Here is a 20607-nt window from a genome sequence, read left to right on the forward strand (position 1 = left end):
TGCATTGAGTCGGGCACATCCGCAGCAAAACCGCAGGTCTAAAAAAGTTTTGCTGTGGATGAAACACTGCAGATCGGGAGGAGGTAAGAGTGTGGGCGGTGACTGTGTGCGTGTATGGTGTGTGGGCGGTGACTGTGCGTGTATGGACCTATGTGTGTGTGGGGGGTCTGCCGGGCTGTGCGGGGGTCATTGAGCTGTCTGGGGGTCTGGTCTTGCGGGGGTCTGCCGGGGCTATGCGGGGATCATCGGGCTGTCCGAGGGTCTGTCCCGGGGTCTGCCGGGGGCCTGCGGGGCTCTCTGTGGGTCATCGAGCTGTCCGGGGGGTCTGCAGGGCTGTGCGTGTGTGTGTATGTGTATGCAGTCTTACGGGCTGGCGGAACGCACCAAATAATATAATGATAGTAGGTGCGTTCGCAGCCCGGGGTCTACCATGCAGAGTTGGTAAACTGCTGCTTAGTAATGGCGGATGTATATAGCGGTATACAAAGGTCAAACGCGGGTTAACGTCACCCGGTGTGAACAGGAGCGGTCTCTGTTACGTCACAAAGCCGCAGTACCACGAAACTTAAATGCCGAAGTCTGTTAGCACTCAGAGCTCGGCAAGGGGGTGCTCAAAATGTGGTCACGGAACTCTGCCCCAAGGACACGGGGTCAGAGTCCCTCTAGACCTTCTGAGCATGTGGCGTCGCACCTGCGGACACCACTATAGACGCTGACCTTGGAGAAGTGTCGAGCACGTGCACCGTGGAGTGTAGAGCCAGCGGTGGAAACTGATTCTAGTCTCTGACTCAGTCTCTACCTACACCTAGACCTGGGCGCTTGACAGGCTAGGCTGCACAACACATGCGTACCAAGGGTAGGGGTTTCCAATGAGTCATTCACCAGAGACATTCATACATGCATACAAGACTCCACATGGTCTAATCTTTGTCTATACTAGCGCATGGCCATGCGGCCATGCGACTCTTTTATGGCAGCGTCCTTCCGGGACCTTCCTGACCTTCTTGATGGTCCATTCCGAGCTGGAGAAGGACCTGAGCATGTGACCTCCAAACTCCAATGAGAGATCGTCCCACGGGCATGCTCAGTGGACCGAAAGGAGGACTTAGTCCCTGGAGAAGCACGCTGCTGACCAGCCTGCGTTGCTATTGCTGGACCAGAGGTGGCAGCAGCGACCAAACCTACAGAGCTGATCTGAGCCGAGCGCCTGGATCGACGAGTCCGCTGAGCAGCCTCCTGTGCGGCCGGAGAGGAATGGGAGACCGCCAAATGCAAGGCTCGTAACTCCCACTGTGCAGCGACCAGAACCCGACGCCTAACATGCAGGCATCATCCGATGGGACTACAAGTCCTATTGGGCTATGCCTGCTACACTGACAGTGAGTGACACATTAGCCAATGATGGGACAGTAGTAGTCCCATAATCCAGAACCTGACACCTAACATTACCCCCCCTCCTAGGGCCCCCTCCTCTCTGAGCCTTGCTACGCTCAAATGCCACAATAAGGAGCGTAGCGTGGATGTTCTCCACTGGCTCCCAGGTCCGAGCCTCTGGACCATGACCCTTCCAATCCACGAAATAAAACTTTTTGCCCCGCATCCCCTTGCATCCCACGATGGCATTGACCTAAAACTCGTCCGAAGACAGGTCTGATGTCCCGGCAAATTACTCGGAGAACCAGGACATGTGAACAGGCTTAAGGAGGAACACGTCAGAGATAGTCAAGTGTGGTGGAAGGGCCAGACGGTAGACCACAGGGTTGATCTGCTCAAGGACCTTGAAGGGGCTAATGTAGCGCGGTGCAAACTTAGCGGACTCAACCTGCAGCCTGATGATTTGGGCGGAGAGCCACACTAAGTCGCCAGGGGCAAAGGTCGGAGCAGGGCGCCGGTGTTCATCAGCGGAGGTCCTCATTCTCTCCTTGGAGGCCCGGATAGCATCCTGATTGCAATCCCAAATGTCACGTGCCTCCACCGCCCAGTCTGCCACCCTAGAGTCGGTGGACACGTGCATGGGCACAGGGACGCGCGGATGCTGGTCGTAATTTAGGAGGAATGGGGTCTGACTGGTGGAGTTGGCCACAGCGTTGTTCAAAGCGAACTCCGCCCACGGCAGCAAGGATGCCCAGTCATCCTGCCTGGCCGAGACAAGATGTCATAGATATGTGACCAGGGTCTGGTTGGCTCTCTCTACCAACCCGTTCGTCTCGGGATAATAGGCCGAGAAGAGATTTAGCTCAATGCTGAGCAGGGAACAGAGCTCTCTCCAGAACCGAGACGCAAACTGAGGACCCCGGTCGCTGACAATCTTATCTGGCATGCCGTGCAGGCAGAAAACGTGCTTAATAAACAACGCTGCCAGGCCCTGTGCAGAAGGTAGCCGAGAGAGTGGTACCAGATGCACCATCTTGGAGAAATGGTCGGTGACAACCCAAATAACGGTGCTGCCACTGGACTTGGGTAGTCCCACCACAAAGTCCATACCGACCATCTCCCAGGGCCTGTCCGCTACCGGCAGGGGGTAGAGTAGCCTAGCGGGTCGCTGCTGAGAGGACCAATTCTGGGCGCAAGAGACGCACGCCTGAATATAGTCCCTGACGTCATGGGCCATATGCGGCCACCAGCACGTCCTCGCCATTAGCTCAGAGGTCCGTTTTGTCCCAAAATATCCACCCACCCTGGACGAATGAGCCCAAGAGAAGACCTCCGGTCGCAGACGGGCAGGGACAAAAGTCTTGCCCGGAGGTACTGACTCAAGGGCGACCGGAGCCACGGTCCTCAGGCTCTCAGATGGGACTATCAGCCGAGGCTCCACCTCCTCCGATGACACCATGGAGCGGGAGAGAGCATCGGCCCGGACGTTCTTCTCCCCGGAGAGAAAATGCAGGGTGAAGTGGAATCGGGAGAAGAACAAGTACCATCTGGCCTGGTGAGAATTCAGCCGCTAGGCTGTTTGTAAATAAACCAAGTTCTTGTGGTCGGTGAACACCTGGAAAGGGTGGCGAGCCCCCTCCAGGAGGTGTCTCCACTCTGAAAAGGCCAACTTCATTGCTAGCAACTCCCTGTCCCCGATGGAATAATTCCTCTCTGCCGGTGTGAAGGTCTTGGAGAAGAAGAAGCATGGGTGCTTCCGACCTTGTGAGTCCTTCTGGAACAGGACCGCTCTAGCACCTCTAGACCTTCTGAGCATGTGGCGTCGCACCTGCGGACACCACTATAGACGCTTACCTTGGAGAAGTGTTGAGCACGTGCACCGTGGCGTGTAGAGCCAGCGGTGGACACTGATTCTAGTCTCTGACTCAGCCTCTACCTACACCTAGACCTGGGCGCTTGACAGGCTAGGCTGCACAACACATGCGTACCAAGGGTAGGGGTTTCCAATGAGTTATTCACCAGAGACATTCATACATGCATACAACACTCACTCCACATGGTCTAATCTTTGTCTATACTAGCACCATGCGGCCATGCGACTCCTTTATGGCAACGTCCTTCCGGGACCTTCCTGATGGTCCATTCCGACCTGGAGAAGGACCTGAGCATGTGACCTCCGATCTCCAATGAGAGATCGTCCCACGGGCATGCTCAGTGGACCGAAAGGAGGACTTAGTCCCTGGAGTAGTGCGCTGCTGACCAGCCTGCGTTGCTATAGCTGGACCAGAGGTGGCAGCAGCGACAAAACCTACAGAGCTGGTCTGAGCAGAGCGCCCTGATCGACGAGTCCGCTGAGCAGCCTCCTGTGCGGCCGGAGAGGAATGGGAGACCGCTGAATGCAATGCTCGGGACTCCCGCTGTGCAGAGACCGGAACCTGACACCTAACATGCAGGCATCGTCTGATGGGACTACACGTCCCACTGGGCTATGCCTGCTACACTGACAGTGAGTGATACATTAGCCAATGATGGGACAGTAGTAGTCCCATCATCTGGCTAATGTGTTGAAAGTAAAAAAAAAACATGTAACACATAGCATAGAGTACATACTTACCAATCATCTAATTCCCCGATGCCCTCGTCTCCTTAAATAAAATAACAAACCAACCTATACTTACCTTTCTGCTGTAGTTCAGTTAATAATGAGTGTCCCATGAATCGGGTGATGTCACTGCTCTACAGGGGCTCCAGCGATGAAATGACAGGCGGAGGTAATCCTCTGCCGCTGGGAAAGAGGACCCGTAACCCTAATTCTCATGCAGCATTGCTGTAAAGTGAGACCCTGAACTCAGGTAACCTCAGTGATGCACTGCAGAAGCCATTGTCTCCTGTCAGTTCATTACTGGGAGGCCCTATAGAGCAGTGACATCATCTGGAAATTGTCGTGGGACACTCGTTATTAATTGGACTGCGTCGGACAGGGAGTATATGGTTGGTTTATTTTTTTATTATAGGAAACTGAGGGTGTCGCTTGGATCTGGGAGTGCATTAAAAATATGAAAACCATGTTGTGTTTTATTTCAATAAAATACTTTATTCTTATGTGTGTGTTTTTTTTTAACCCTTTCCAAAGATTAATAATGGATAGGTGTCTTATTGACGACTCTCCATTATTAACTGGGCTTAATGTCACCTTCCAATAGCAAGGTGACATTAACCCCTTATTACCCCATATCCCACCGCTACATGGGAGTGGGAAGAGAGGGGCTAAGTGCCAGAATTGGCGCATCTTAGAGATGCGCCATTTCTGAGGTGGCTGCGGGCTGGTATTTGTAGCCAGGGGGGTCAATATCCATGGCCCGTTCCTAGGCTATGAATATCAGCCCGCAGCTGTCTGCGTAGCCTTTCTGGCTAAAATAGATAGGGGGACCCCACGTCATTTTTTTTAATAGCTAGTAAAGGCTATGCAGACAGCTGCGGGCTGATATTCATAGCCTGGAAAGGGGTCATGGGTATTACCCCCTTCCCAGGCTAAAAATATTGGCCCCCAGCCATCGGCTTTCCCCCTCTGGCGCAGAAAATTGCGTTGGAGCCCACGCCACTTTTTTTTTGTTTTCATTTATTTTCTAATGAAACATGTTGTTCATTAATAAACATGGATATGGATATATCCATGGATATATCTATGGATATATCTATAGATATATCTACGGATATATCTATAGATAGATATAGATATATGGATAGATATATCTATCCATCCCATATCTACAGTATCTCTATTATCATCTGTCTATCTGTGTGTGTAATGGAGTGTGGGTTGGACAAAAGTAAAAGAGGAGGTTGGACAGAAATGACATCACAAATCTTTTCTTTTTTGTTAAATAACATATCTTTATTTAGCTTACAAAAACGCATACAAATCCGCAGGCAAAACCGCACTGAAAAACCTCATGAAATCCGTGTAAAAAATGCATCAAAAACGCACTTCCGTTTTCTGCCAAGAGATGCAGATTTTGTGCAGAAAAATCCGAAGTAGAATCTGCAACGTGTGCACATACCCTAAATCCTCATTCACATGTCCATTTTTGGAGTACGAGTGCTATCTGTGTTTTTTTACGAATAGCACTCATACCTATGATAGTGAATAGGGTCACACATTCCGTGGACTGAACGCTCGGTACAAAATGGTGTGGACATATGTTTAATGTTGATCCGAGTGATGGATCAAAATTCACAATGTAAGTCTATGGGTTGATGAAAAAAATCAGACAGCACTTGGATGACATCAGAGTGCAATTCGATTTTCATAGAATGTTAGACAAGAGAAGGTGGAGAAACTTTTTTTCTTTATGTGCAAGAAAAACTGTGATTGAAATCGCTGATGAAACTCAGCCATAGAAGAAGCTTGTAGATTTTTTTTTTTTTATCTTTTTCTTGCTTATAAGACAATGGATAATCCTACACATGGAAGAATATCATATCCAGCACACTTTTGAAAAAAAAACAAAAAAAAAAATTTTTCATGAACACACATAAAAATTGGACATCTTAATGAGGCAATAGTGGTCTTATTTAGCACTGGCCAGATGGTGCAGCTGTTTTTTTATATTTTCCCATTTTTTATGCATTTTTGATGGAGATTTGATGCAGCTTTTGGTTGATTTTTAGTGCAGAAATGCTACGATTCTCAACTTTAAAAAAATTGTGTTTTTTTATGCATTTTTCAGGCTCCTCATAGTTACTTAGAGGGAAAAAAGGCAAAGTTTAATAGCGTCTTTAAAAGCAATATTTATACGAGTATCCATTAAATCACGTCCATTTTGCTTGAACTATTATTATTCACGGACAGAGAGAAAATCGCAAGCATGTCCGATTTTGATCCGAGGGTCAGATAAAAATTGGCAATGCAAGTCAATAGGTCTGTGACAAAAATTGGACCGCACTCAGATAATCTCGATTTTCACTGGACCGCCAGAATAGAGAAGGGTAAGAAACTTTTTTTTTAATTTCTCCACGTACTAGAAACATGGATGACACTCGGACCAAACTCTGATCAAAGTCTGATCAGAATAATCAGTCCGCGTTTCTCGTACATAGAAAAATGGGATGTGTGAATAAGCTCTTAATAGTAGCAGATTTTCCGCACACAAAAAAACGGCATTTTTCCTATGGCCTTAGGATATGTTCATACAGAGATGTATGAATTGGATTTCGGAGCGGATCCGCTTAAAAAATTCTATCCAGGTTCAGTATTTGGTCAGTATTTTACATCAGTATTTGTAAGCCAAAACCAGGAGAGGAACAATCAGAGGAAAAATATAAGGTTTGGTTAACACATGCGAGAAACTTGCACGAACACCCGGCACTGCCGCCGGCATTCGGACCGGAGCGTGCAGCAGCATAGAAATACATGCTGCATCATGCTCTGGTCGAAGCGTCGTCAGCAGTGCCGGGTGTGACTCCGGCCTAATACAAACACATCACCACTTCTGGTTTTGGCTTACAAATACTGATGTAAAATACTGGCCAAATACGGAATGTGTGAACGTGGTCTAAGGAGGTTTCCCCATGATAGAAATGTTTCACCTTTCCAAACGACAGATGAAAAATATCTGATCCCAACGCTGGGATCCCAAGTGTTCTTGTCATATGTCATTCATGGGAAAATCCCTTTAAGGCCGAGGTCACACTTGCGAGAAACTCGAACGAGTGTCACGTCTCAATACCCGGCACTGCCGCCGCCACTCGGGACCGGAATGTGCGGCTGCATGTATTTCTGTGCAGCTGAGCGCTCCAGTCCGAGTGCCGGCGGCAGTGCTGGGTATTGAGACGCGAGACTCGTTCGAGTTTCTCGCAAGTGTGACCCCTAATGAGAAGTCTTTCCAAAGTTTGAACGGCCCATTATCAGGTCCACGTAATCACTCGCACATCATGGGCTGCAGGCATGCATGAAAAAAACAGGAATTTCGTGCAACGTTCACACACACGACGCCTTCCTTCAACTAAAATATTTATATATTCAAAAATATAAAAAATGATAAATATTTATATATAAAGAAACTTGAAAACAATTGACTTGTATGGCACTAATGCAGGGTTCCCCAACTCCAGTCCTCAAGGCCCACCAACAGATCATGTTTTCAGGATTTCCTAAGTATTGCCCAGAGGTGATAATTGCTTCACCTGGGCAATACAAAGGAAATCCTGAAAACATGATCTGTTGGTGGGCCTTGAGGACTGGAGTTGGGGAACCCTGCACTAATGGATATTGAGCAGGTCTGGAGCTGTGTTCTTACTAATCCCTCGTTTTACTTTGCCGTCTAGTTTACTGTTGTGCTCGGTTTGTGTCCCTTGATCGTATAAGGAAACCCTGTTCTGCAGCCACTTTGATCCAGTGCGACGTTTTACAGAACAATATTTACTTCTATGGGTAGATACAAAATAAAAAAATAGCTTTTATGTACTAAAATGTATCCTTCAAGTCAGGGCTGACCGCAGGTTTATGTGGATGATCATCTCCAGCTTTGGACTGGAGTGCCAATACCAGTTAGGCCGGGGTCACACTAACCAACGAGAAATACGGTCCGTACTTTCCATGCGTAATACGGAGACATGTCCCCTAAATAGTGATCTGTATGTCATCCATAATCAAGGTGTGGTCGTGTTTTTTGCGCATGGAAGCATCCGTATGTAATCCGTATGGCGAGATTTTCTGGCCACCTTGCAGAATGGACATTTAACGGTTTTAAGGCCTGCAAATTATTTAAATCATCAGCCTACACCCTATTTATTCAAAACACAAGCCGCGGAGACACCATCACATGTTTCTCAACGCAAGCAATGACTAGCCAGGTCTTTCCCCGGGAAGGAACAACTACGGGTAGGGCAGTCTCCAATGAAGGAAACCACCTATGCCAAAACATGGTATCCATCCACAGACAGCTGTTTCGGGGTATTGCCCCTCCTCAGTGTGGAGTAGGAAACTGGCCAGTAGGAGCAATGCCTAGTAAAAGACTGTGGAAAATGAGGATGAATGAACTCATGGAGATCAACATCCAACACTGCGGAGACACCATCACATGTTTCTCTATATATACTGAAGCCCCAGAAAAATCTCAATGTTTTTCAAGGCGTGTCACCATGGTGGCATGGCCTTTCCAAACATTGAGATTTTTCTGGGGCTTCAGTATATCAAAACTGTTGTTATTTTGCTGAATAAAGGAAATAAGGGAGCGTATATGGCAAGCTATTCTGCTGGTTGGATATTATATGGCTTATGTTGGAGAAAGAGGGATGCTAGATTGCCTGTTGCTTTCAAGTGTCCGGTCTGGTATGAGGTGATTGAGAAGTTTGTGAGGAAGCATGATTTACTGAGTGTACCGATGAATGATTTTAGAATGGCTAAGAATGTGATGAAAATAATACGGAAGAATGATGTGGAATGTAATATTGTGGGGTTGAGAGGGAATGAAGTTTCGGTTGCATGGAAGAGTTTGGGAACGCACGGGATGTCTAATAAGACAAAGGGATATTGTATGGATGTCCTTGCACAATATTTTGCCTGTGCGACAAGTTCAGAAGAGACGAGGTCTGACCAGAACTGATGTGTGCCCGAGGGAAGGATGTGGTGGATGTGAGACTGTGTGGCATACTATGTGGGACTGTGATTACGCGTGCAGTGTGTGGAAGTGTGTAGGTGGGTTGTGTAAGGAGTTAGCAGGTGTGAGTTTTATTGACTGGCGTGTTGCAATGTTTGGAATTGGTGCATGTGGTCGTGTGAAAAATAGAATCATATGGTTAATTATGACTTGTGTGATGCAGAGTTTATGGGATGTGAGGAATTTAGGAATTTTCAAAGAGAAGCATGTATCTGTGAATAAGTGTGTCGGGCTGATCCTTTCCAGATTATACTTGATTTATAAATTAGACAGCGAAGGCGGTGGTGGTTCTGATGCAGAGGGTGTCTGGAAATTTAAAAAATGGCAGCACCTGATCAAATATCAGTGAATTTTAGTGATGTTTATTGATGTTCAAGATGTCTTTTGTGTATACCCTTGGTTTGTTATACTAAAATAAATATGAACCATGATGATGAGAATTGAAACAACGACGTTTAAGTTGATGAGCTTATATTGAGTTGTTTATAACTAACCTGAATGGTTTAAAAAAAAAAGAAAAGAAACAGCTGTCTGTGGATGGATACCATGTTTTGGCATAGGTGGTTTCCTTCATTGGAGACTGCCCTTCCCGTGGTTGTTCCTTCCAGGGGAAAGACCTGGCTAGTCATTGCTTGCGCTGAAAAACATGTGATGGTGTCTCCGCGGCTAGTGTTTTGCATGTTTTTGCATATTTCCCATAAGGGATGGGGGCATTGCTCTAGAATCACTGTGTTGAGAAACGTGATGGTGTCTCCGCAGTGTTGGATTTTGATCTCCATGAGTTCATTCATCCTCATTTTTTACACCCTATTTATTGGCTCAGTAACAGGTGCCTGCCTCCAATCTGTCCATTTTTTACCTTGCATTGTTTTGGTGTGTTGGTGTTGTTTGGCCAACATGACTGACACACTTAGTTTCAACCCTACTGAGCAGGTTCTCTTCAACTGGGTTTTGTCCAGGCGCTTTGGGCATCCATACCCAGTGATGGTGGATCCGAGGAGGAGGAGACGAATGTGGGTCCATCCGCTTTTGAGGCAACGCCTCACAAAAGTTCATTTCCACCGGCTCTATTCTTCTCTGCGGGATCATCCAGAAAAATTCTTCCAATATTGTCGCATGAGCCTGGATACCTTTGATCTACTGTTGGAGACAGTGCGCCCTGGGATCACTTTTCAGGACACCAGGATACGCAAAGCTATATCTGCTGAGGAGCGACTTCTACTTTACGGTATGTATTCCTCAAACACATTCTCTATGTTCATGATGTCTCGGCTAAAGTATGTTTATTTTCTTCTTTGTTTAACATTTGTTGTCCTCATCTTTGGCCAGATATCTTGTAAATTACATACCAGAATATTATGTGTAGTATTAAATGTATAGCATATAGGCATTATTCTTAGAAAAAGGTGTATGTTTTAACAGATTTAAAATGATACTGTGTTCTATTGATGTAGCTATTATTTAGCAATTTTTTTAATACATTTTGTTCAACTTTTTTTCTCCAGCTTCCTGTCCACTGGCCTGTCACTTTCCTCACTCCATCATGAGTCTCTCATTGGAAGATCTACCATTTCGGGCATAGTGAGGTCTACATGTAGTGAAATCTAGTCAAGACTACATCAACTCGTCATGCCCGAGCCCAGGATGGAAGACTGGCTGAGGATCTCAAGGGACTTTGAGGAGTAATGCCAGTTTCCAAATTGTATTGGTGCCCTGGATGGGAAACATATCATGGTGCGTAAGCCGCCGAACTCAGGCTCACAATTCTTCAATTATAAACAACACTTTTTTGTTTTGTTGGCTCTGGCCGACCCTCAATACAAGTTTATAATTGTAGACATTGGGGCCTATGGAAGGACCAGAGACTCTAGAGTCTTCAATACTTCCATTATGGGTCGGCGGCTGCGCAACAACCAGTTGGATCTCCCCCGCCACCACCACCACCACGGCAGCTACCTGGCTCGAATCAACAATCTGTCCCTTATCCCCTTGTGGCCGATGAGGCCTTTCAATTAACACGCCATGTCATGAGGCCATATCCCCGTCGCTACCTTGACCACCGGCGTAGAATATTTAACTTGCGCCTATCACGTGCCCGGCGACTGGTGGAGTGTGCCTTTGGCATTCTTTGTGCCAAATGGCGTGTTCTCCAGTCAGCCATTCAGCTGAGTGAACAAAATGTCAATGAAGTAATCAAAGCATGTTGTGTGGTCCTACATAATTTCACCAGGATTCATGATTGATCAGCCTCTGATGGTGTTGTGTGTGTGACGGACAATGTGCATAGGGTAAGACCACATGTCAACCCTCATCATCGTCCGCTCTCTGGTCTCAAAGTGTGTGATATTTACACAAATTATTTTCTGTCACCTGAGGGGGAAACTTCATGGCAAGAGGATGCTGTGTCTATGTTGTAATTGGTGTTTTTTGTCTTTGTTAATATATATATATTTCAACCCCTTTTGTGTTTCTCTGTTTGTAAATCAATGTTTAAGCATATGGCAGTATGTCGTGATGTAAGTGCGTCATTGATAATGAGACAAAAAATAGAATTTTTGAAATTTTTATGTAGCCTTTTTTTGTTTTTTATGGTTGTGAAACCATACAAAAGATTACAACAAAATTATAAATTGTGGTATGTAGGGGGTGGAGAAGGCGCCAGCCCAGCCTGTGTTGTCTGCTGGCTAGTTTCGCCAACTTGTCCCTCGGCCTGTGTGGGGGCATACGCTTGCCAATGATGGAGGTAGTGGGCCGGATCATGGGATTGTGGTGGATACTGGGCACTCTGATATTGGAGACGACTCTCCTGTTGGGGCTGGTAGGGCCGGAACTCAAACCCCCCAAAATGGACATGTCCCCAACCAGATTGGGACCAGCCTTCAATACTGGCTGGGAACAAGTGGCCATATTGGTGTGCTAGGTTATACCCTGACATTTGGGAATGATGTTGCCAGTGTTGGGTAGGTGGGGGAAGGGGGTGAGGTGTAGGTCCACGTGTAGGAGGATCCTCAGACCCTGACTGAGCAAGCACTTGGGGGTGGCGGTTAAGACGCATAAGATTCCTGGGTGACAGCTGCAACCTCTCCAGAAACTCAAACACCTCACAAGGGGTATTGGGGGGGTGCATACGTCAATTAGGATATGAATGGATCCTTGCACACATAGCCGCACCTCACAGGGACGGGAACAAAGATAATGGGCAAGGCTGCGTGAGTACGCCTCCTCCCCATCATCATTGGCAACTCTTGAAATATAATTTAGGACCCCTGTGTCCACATTGGTTCTGGTATCTGTGGCAGGGATATGGCCCGTTTGTCTACCTCGCTGGGATGGCACAGCAGGCTGGGGGGAGCCCTCTAGGCGAACAGTTGGGCTGCTGCTGTTGCCCTGTTCATCCTGGATGTCAGGATGAACATCAGGATGTCAGGATGTTCATCCTGGATGTCAGGTGGTGCTGCAGCTGACGGTCCTTGTAGTGGCTCTGTTCCTGGTGGTGGTGTTTCTGGTGCAGGTCCAGGTCCTAGGGCAGGCTCAGGTCACGCAGGAGAAGTCACTTGGGCCGTGCTCCATGGAGGGTCACAAGATGGGCCAGACACCTCAACCCCTCCACCCACAGGATCGAGGATGGCCTCAGAATCAGACCCAGTCTCCCTTTCAGTGAGGTTAGACTGACTTCTGTTATCAAATATAAAATGCAGAAAATTGAAAATTTATAAAATAAGGATAATTAAAGATTATGTTCAAACAAGTTTTGGAAATAATATCAAAGTCATGTGGCCTACTAGGGTGTCAGTTCTACCCAGGGTGGCATATATCATTGGTGCAACCAGGCCAGATGCACAGGGTCATACTAGCTCAGGGGGAAGTAGCAACTCTTAAACTGGTTTGGCTAGGCATTCTGAGGAGCTTGTGGACAGGGGCCAATTCTCTCTGGGTCAAACAGTGGGTCCAAAAAGAATCTACAGGCCACAAGAGGCCAATATCACAAGCACAGGATGGGGGGGCCTACTTGTAAAATCATTTTTTGATTGCAGGTAATTTTACATACATACCGTATTTTTCGCTTTATAAGACGCTCCGGATTATAAGACGCACCCCAAATTTTGAAGAGAAAAATAGGAAAAAAACTTTATTTTTAATAAAATGGTGGTGCATCTTATAATCCATGCGTCTTATTGCTTTCCAGGGGTGGTGATGGAGGAGGCCGGAGTGGAACATTGCTGCTGGGATGAGGGGGTGTTTTGATGTGCAGCGTGCCGCTGCCGGTGTCTGTTACTGCCGCCGCCCTCTGTCCCCTGATGCTTGCCACCACCGCCACGCTCTGTCCCCCGGTGCCTGCTTGCCACCACCGCCGCACTCTGTCCCCCAGTGCTTGCCACCACCGCCACGCTGTCCCCCGGTGCCTGCTTGCCACCACCGCCGCGCTCTCCCCCGGTTCTTACCGCCACCACCGCGCTCTGTCCCCCCGGTGTTTGCCGCCATCGCCGCGCTCTGTCCCATTCTGAGGGTACTTGCCGCGGCACTCTGTGCCCTGATGCTGCCGCTGCGCTGTCCGCCACCGCCGCGCTCCTGTCCCCCGGTGGTTTCTTCCGCCCCACCGCCGCCGCCGCGCTCTGTCCCGTTCAGCGTGGGGGGTCTCTGTCGCTCCATGCCTGCTTTCTTCCTGGAAAATGGCCGCCGCGCATGCGCAGACGGACATCTCGGCACTGAAATCTCGGGAGATGAGATTTCAGCGCTGAAATCTCATCTCCCGAGATTTCAGTGCCGAGATGTCCGTCTGCGCATGCGCGGCGGCCATTTTCCAGGAAGAAAGCAGGCATGGAGCGACAGAGACCCCCCACGCTGAACGGGACAGAGCGCGGCGGCGGCGGTGGGGCGGAAGAAACCACCGGGGGACAGGAGCGCGGCGGTGGCGGACAGCGCAGCGGCAGCATCAGGGCACAGAGTGCCGCGGCAAGTACCCTCAGTGGCAGCGCAAATGTATATCCTCTTTGTAAGACGCACCCCCTTTTTCCCCTCAATTTTGGGGGAAAAAAAGTGCGTCTTACAAAGCGGAAAATACGGTAATTTATTTCCACTTACTCAGGTGCTGCTGCTCCTCACGTGGCCGATCACCAAAAACTGGAAACATTTGGCGACATATGCGCCTCCATGCCACCTCCTTTCTGGCCCGGTCGGCATAATGTGCATCCCGTTGGTCCCATAATTCCGGCCGCTCCTGCACAAGCACAATTAGCATCGCCACATTGAGGTAGTAGTGTGCCATGCTGCTGTACTCCGTGGATGCGTACTTCCTGGATGTCTGGAGCGCTTTTTGAGCTAATTAGCATGTCTAAGCTTCCTGGTAATTGCTTGGACCATTTCCTGTCACCTGCCAAAGTCGTGCGTATTTCTCGCAAGTCACATGTGTGATCCGTGTGTAATGCGTATTTTTTGCACACCCATAGACTTGCATTGGCGTATTTCGGGCGGAATACGCTGACAATCGCAGCATGCTGCGATTGTCTCGGCCCGTAAAATAAGCACGAGAAATATACGGCTGATGGGAGCTACCCCATAGAGAATCATTGGTCCGTGTGGTTTTTACGCCTCTCACTCGTCCATATTTTTTCCCGGCCTAACATTGACTCTGGGAGCCACGGTTCAGCTTCATTCAAATATTACATTCCTCTGTCTCATTTCTCTGCTTCTGGGTAGTTTTGTTGATTGAGATGTTGTTTCAGTCTGTACATGTAGGAGGAGAGGCCTCCACCGAGTACCCGGGCCGGAACCTAGAGGACCGTCTTCTAGGTTCCTGGGGTATCTGTTTCCAGGGAGCAGAGCTAGGGAATGGACCACTGAGACTGACAGGGCAGTTGGGGGAGGAGTCCAGATAAGAGGGGCGGAGAAGGCCAGACTGAGTGAGTCAGCAGAACGAGGGAGAAGCAGGTGGAGACTTGGTGAGGGCCAGAGACCGAGAGCCACGAGCAGCTTCCAGAGAGGAGGACAGCGACAGGAGGGAGACTCTTGGTGGACCGCAGGGAGACGGCGCCGAGCTTACCGACAAAAGGAGACTGCTGCCTCACTCCAGCTCTCAGCCGCGGCCTACTCGCAGCCATCCGCGGCCGACGCCGCCTCACTCCAGCTCGCAGCTGCGGCCTCCTCGCTGCTGCCCGCAGCCTCTACCGCTTCACTCCCGACCACGGCGGTGACTTCTCCTCTGCCACCCGCAGCTGCCACCGCCCCCTTCCTGTCCGTGGTAGGGGCTGGGCCTGCGCCCGCAGTGGATCCTCCAGTGCGGCCGCAGGCTGCGCCTGTGGCCTATCAACTGCCACTTATGACCGCCGCTGCCAGCCCCTGTCAGGGAGTTGCAACCTCCACTCTCCCACTCCCAGGTGGTATCCCGCTGCTTCCGCTGGGGGACATCTCGCCAAAGAACTCTCCGCGGGCCTGTTGTGCCCCTGCTTCTCCTGGGCGTTGGAATGCCCGAAGACTACGCCAGATCTTCAGCGGCTGGTCCCAGTGGCTGCAACGCCGACACACCGTTGAACAGGATGCCGAGGGACGTCAGGACGGATAAGTGACACATAGTAACTAAGGACCCGTAGTCGGTCATTCCACGGCCCTATAGTGACCGGTCTTTGCCGGAGTAGTCGTGTTCTCCCAATACTTGTTTATGTGTATTTGCTCCCTGCGAGGGCAACTACTCTTATTCTGTTGGTTGCATAAAATAGCCCTAACGGCATTTATCTATAAAAGTTACTGTCTAAAGTTTTATCTGTCTCGCGTCTCGTCACTGCATCCTGCGCACCTGCTATTACCACATACATTAGTGTAATAAGTGTATTGTACCAACTACTATTCATATAGGGCTGCGGAATATATGTCGGTGCTATAGAAATAAAATTATTATATAGGGGCAATCCTGCACTGGAGCCCACCAGGGGATTCTCCTGTTCCCTGGTGAGCCAGTCCGAGACTGACCAACTCAGTGGGCTCCTCTTTCAATCTTGCAAGATCGATGCAAGCTGTAACTTACCGTATATTAGTACTATTTTGGGGTCAATATGGATTTCTAATCTTTATTTTTGGGGAGACAGTCACCTTAGTTATTTATTAATTATATTTATAGAATAATATAAACATATATTGTATAATTCCATTCACTGTGTGGGATAAATATATTTTATTTTGTTACATACAAGACAATACCAAATGTTGCTCTTCTACTTTTTTAGGCTGGAGGTAATATCCACTTTTATAGAACTATAACTATCAGGCTGCCTCAATCTAGATCCGTCTGCTGGTCTTTATTCTTTTATGCGGCCTAGTTACAGATCTGTAATCCAGTCCCCATTGACTACTATGGTGTGTAACCTTTACATTCACTCCACGGTCACGTAACACTCTCTTCGTTCTTTTCTCCTAATAGGCCTCCTATTTTGACCGCGATGACGTAGCACTTGCCAATTTCTCCAAGTTTTTCCACGAGCGTTCAGAGGAGGAGACGGAACACGTAGAAAAGCTCATCAAGTATCAGAACCAAAGAGGAGGACGCGTCTTTCTCCAGAGCATCGAGGTGACACGGCGGCCCTTATATATTCGACGTTGGCTGATTTGTGCGGGGGATTAATGCCGGACATGTAACTACTGCAGAAATGTGTTCTGCGCATTTGCCATTTAAATGATGACCTCTGCAGGATTGTGACAAGGACCCATAACTCGCTTCTTGCAAAGGCGTAGTGTCTGCCCCTGATGGGAGCTATCTTTTTAAGAGCTGAGCTGTTTTTCTATTCTTCTGTTATCTAGTAAACCATGACCTGGTCCTGCGCTATCTCAGAGTGCCAGAGGGCCATTTAAGAGTAGATCTGGAGACTTCATCTACATGACTTACAACAAAAATATTATTTTCCCCATTTTACGTTTTTTTATCCCAATTTGTCAGGTCAGCTTCTTGCTGTAGCACATGGCCACTGGCGGACACCTACAGAAGAGGCCCATGTGCAAGAACAATATATGGTCCCTTTGCAGTCCAACAGCTCATCATAATGCACAGTTCTGATATAGAGGTGGAAATGGGCCCCTCGCTTTTTGGGCCCTGCTGCACAGTGTGGTAACTAGCAGGTACGCAGAATGCAGTGACAGGCAGGAGGCAGAGCAATGGTTAAACTCAAGTCTTATATATATATACCTTACATTATAGATCAAAGCTGACAAAGAGTTTTCCACGCAGGGAAGTAAAAAACTAATACAAAATCCTACACAGAATAAACAATACGGGGAGAAAGCTGACCGTTATGCGGCCACGGTCAGGGCAACTAAGGAACCTTGGGCTAAAACGGGGGAAGGAACAACGGAGAGTCACATATCTATCTCTGATGTCCTGCAGAGTTGGTGTTCGAGGAATGTCCTGGCACTCAGTCGATGTGTCCAGCCGAGGAAGCGTTGCCAGAGGGTCTGGAAGTTCTTACGCTCCGGTACCGTGGGGTGTACACAGACCCCGCGTAGCTCCCTTGTCGCCAGACCCCTTGCAGTGGGACACAGAGCAGAGACCGCGGGCCCCAGTGAGGAGGTCGCAGCAGCGGCGTGGAGCAGGGGGAAGGCGGCCGCGGGTCCCGATGTGGAGGCCGCAGCTGCTGTTTGAGGCAGAGCGGAGGCGGCCACGGGGCTCGATGTGGAGGCCGCAGAGGGGAGGCGGCCGCAGGGCTTGATGTGGCGGTCACTGGCGGCGGCCGGACTGCCCTCGGTGAAGAGCCGTCTGGTGCACGGGAAGTGCCGCGCCTGAGGATGAACCGTGTCCCGCGCCTTGCAGCAGCTCGGGGAGAGACTTCTGCTCCGGGCGCGCAGTCAGGGCCTTCCGCTCGGTCGGGTCCTGTCTCCTCTCTCCGAAGTGCTGACTCACGTTCCCAGAAGGAAGTCTGCTAGGCTCCTCCCACCTACCTCTCGTCCCTCTCCCCGCCCAGTCTCTGTTGTTCTCCTGCACTGCCCGTCTTAAAGTCGACCCATCCCCTTTCTGCCTGGTCAAAGGTCGATCCTGGTCTGCAATCATGCCCCCCGGGAACACGGGTGACAGCCCTCCTAGTTCCAGCCCCGAGACACGATTGGTCCATTTTCCTGGACCCACTCCCCTACAACAGGTTGCACCAATGATATGTCCGCCCCTTCACATGGCATCCTGGAACTCTCCTGGATATCCAGAACTCCCAGCCAGACATCCGTGCCAAGTACATGGCCCCAGATCTTAACAATTGGCAATGCAACTTTTTTTTTTTATTCTTCACCATCCCCCACACTACACCATTAAGTGGCTGCACACAACATTGATCTTTCATCTTTGATCTTTCATCTCTTCTATTAGAAACCAGAAAAGGATGTCTGGACGAATGGCTTGGAAGCTCTGCAGACTGCGCTGAAGCTGGAGAAGACTGTGAACCAAGCACTGCTGGATCTACATCGTGTCGCAGGGGATAAAAATGACCCTCATGTAAGAATCTGTCACTAAAGCTTCCCACTATCGCGTGGAGTCTGTATACACTTGAACTTAAAGGAAACCTGGCCTGTCGAAAAATGTGATCTGATCTTCAGACAGGAAGAGCGGATCAGAATGACTGACACTTTTGTGTGAAGCTTCAGTGAAACGTCAATTTTATTAATTTGAAATTCCTGGTGGTCCTCCTGATGGCTCCCTAGTGGGTGGTCCTACTGATGGGTCAGTCTTCACTTTATGGCTTCTCATGCAGAGATGGCTGCCAATCACTAGTAGGACCGCCCACTGGACTTGTACCATACAAACACCAGGGATTCAGCTACCGGAAGCCAGCTCTTTGTGTGACTTCACGATAAAAAGATCTAGTCTTGTAGGAAAAGTAATTATGTCCGAGAGTATGGGGAAAATGACTCTTGTCTTGTGATTGGCTTGGAAAAAGCAAGGAAGCCTCTGTGTATCATTAGCGGTATTCACAGTTGAGAAATGTATGGCATTTCCTCTGGATATGTCCCACAGACATGGGTCGCATCTTCAGGATCTGTGTATGGAGTTGAGCAAAAAAAGTGAATTTTTGAAGTCTGTTTTGCTTGTGGCTACAATGCATCAGAATGCTGTTTTCATTAGATGACCCCTTTAGTGTTCAATATTTTCTTCTTTTCTGCAGATGACTGACTACTTGGAGTCTCCATTTCTATCTGAAAGTACAGAGACCATAAAAAAGCTCGGGGATCATATAACCAGCCTGAAGAAGCTGTGGAGCAACCACCCCGACATGGCAGAGTACCTGTTCAACAAGCACTAGCTAAGCTGAATCCTCTTCTGTAATAACCCACCTCTCGTTGCCCCAGAATGTCGTTTGTAGGCCATAAAAAAAGAAACATGAATTTTATTAGGGGAAAAAAAGAACCACCTATTTCTACCAGCGTCGCATTGTCAATAAAATATTTGATACTAAATCTGTTTTGGCCATTTTTGTATTTCTCACCACTGATGTTGCCAGCAGCTGCCGCTTCTCGCAGAAAGTTTCAGTATTTATTGCCGACAAACTTTTTTTTATTTTGTACCTTTTTAGCAAATATTGGTGGTGCTGTGGTATTTTGTGTTTTTTTTTTTAAAAAACCTTTTAAAGCCTCGTGGGTTCCATCAGTAGGGATTTGACTTTGCTGATTCCTGCAACTTAGAAGTGTGGCTGATCGGTCATATGTGACGTTATTTACTCAGGATGGCGAAGAGCGCTCCAGCTGTTAACGGGCCATGTCGTCGACACTACAAAGCATTTATGAGGTTTGTATGAGATTCAGGGCTCCTATGATCATGGATCTCCAGTGCGTGTACTGGACCGCTGCACCATTAATTTCCTATGACGCCAATGGAAAGAGTCGGGTACAGCCCCATGGGGAATAAATGGAGCGGTGTTCCAAAAAGCTCATGGCACCATTGTAACGGGGATAATAGTGCCCCGTTCTGCCGATAGGTCGGGGTCCCAGTGGTCTCTGTAGACAATGACTTGTGTCTATAGGGATAATCAAAGAATAAAAAATTCACAGCAACTCATAGCAGGGGGTCAACTTTACCCATAATAGAGGCGCACGTCAATTCCAGAAGGTCCTTCCCGGAAAATATCCAGATATTCTTTCAGTTTCTTTCTTCTGCCCTCTGTGGCGACGTTTCGATCTTACATGATCTTTTTCAAGCAGAATAAAGAAATTGAAAGAATTTTTCACCAAATTTTGAGGCGCTGTCTTCATTTTCTATTTGGATGTTTGTCTATAGGGATGTCAAGTGGCTGCCATTGGACAGTGTAACAAAGTGATATGGGGGTCACTATAGACCCAGCATTTCAGTCATGAAATAGGTTGTCCTGGAATAAAAAAAAAGTCTTCCAACACAGCACCACCCCACTCTACAGGTTGTGTGTGATATTGCTTCTGTGCAATATTCATGTCAATGGAACGGAGCTGAAATACAAGAAACAACCTTGATTCAGGAGCAGCTCTATTTTTGGAAGAAGGCAGCCATATTTTCCTTATCTCAAGTGGTCGACCCAGTTAAAGGGACCCCGATAGGAGATTCATTATGCCAGAACCACGGGCAGCATCACTCACA

General features: G+C 48.3%; 1 protein-coding gene across 1 annotated transcript in view; it reads left to right on the plus strand.

Annotated features, from left to right (window-relative positions):
- The window catches only part of LOC141085503 (ferritin, lower subunit-like), a 97488-nt gene extending 78031 nt beyond the window's left edge, over positions 1–19457 (plus strand). The window contains exons 3-5 of the mRNA XM_073570915.1: positions 16447–16593; positions 18373–18498; positions 19166–19457. Coding sequence (XP_073427016.1) covers positions 16447–16593; positions 18373–18498; positions 19166–19303 — 411 coding nt within the window. The 3' untranslated portion in view covers positions 19304–19457. The remainder of the gene's footprint in view (positions 1–16446; positions 16594–18372; positions 18499–19165) is intronic.
- The last annotated feature ends 1150 nt before the right edge of the window (positions 19458–20607 follow it).

Source organism: Dendrobates tinctorius, unplaced genomic scaffold (genome assembly GCF_039654945.1).
Source record: "Dendrobates tinctorius isolate UK_male_01 unplaced genomic scaffold, ASM3965494v1 ptg000028l, whole genome shotgun sequence".
Taxonomy (NCBI): Eukaryota; Metazoa; Chordata; class Amphibia; order Anura; family Dendrobatidae; genus Dendrobates; species Dendrobates tinctorius.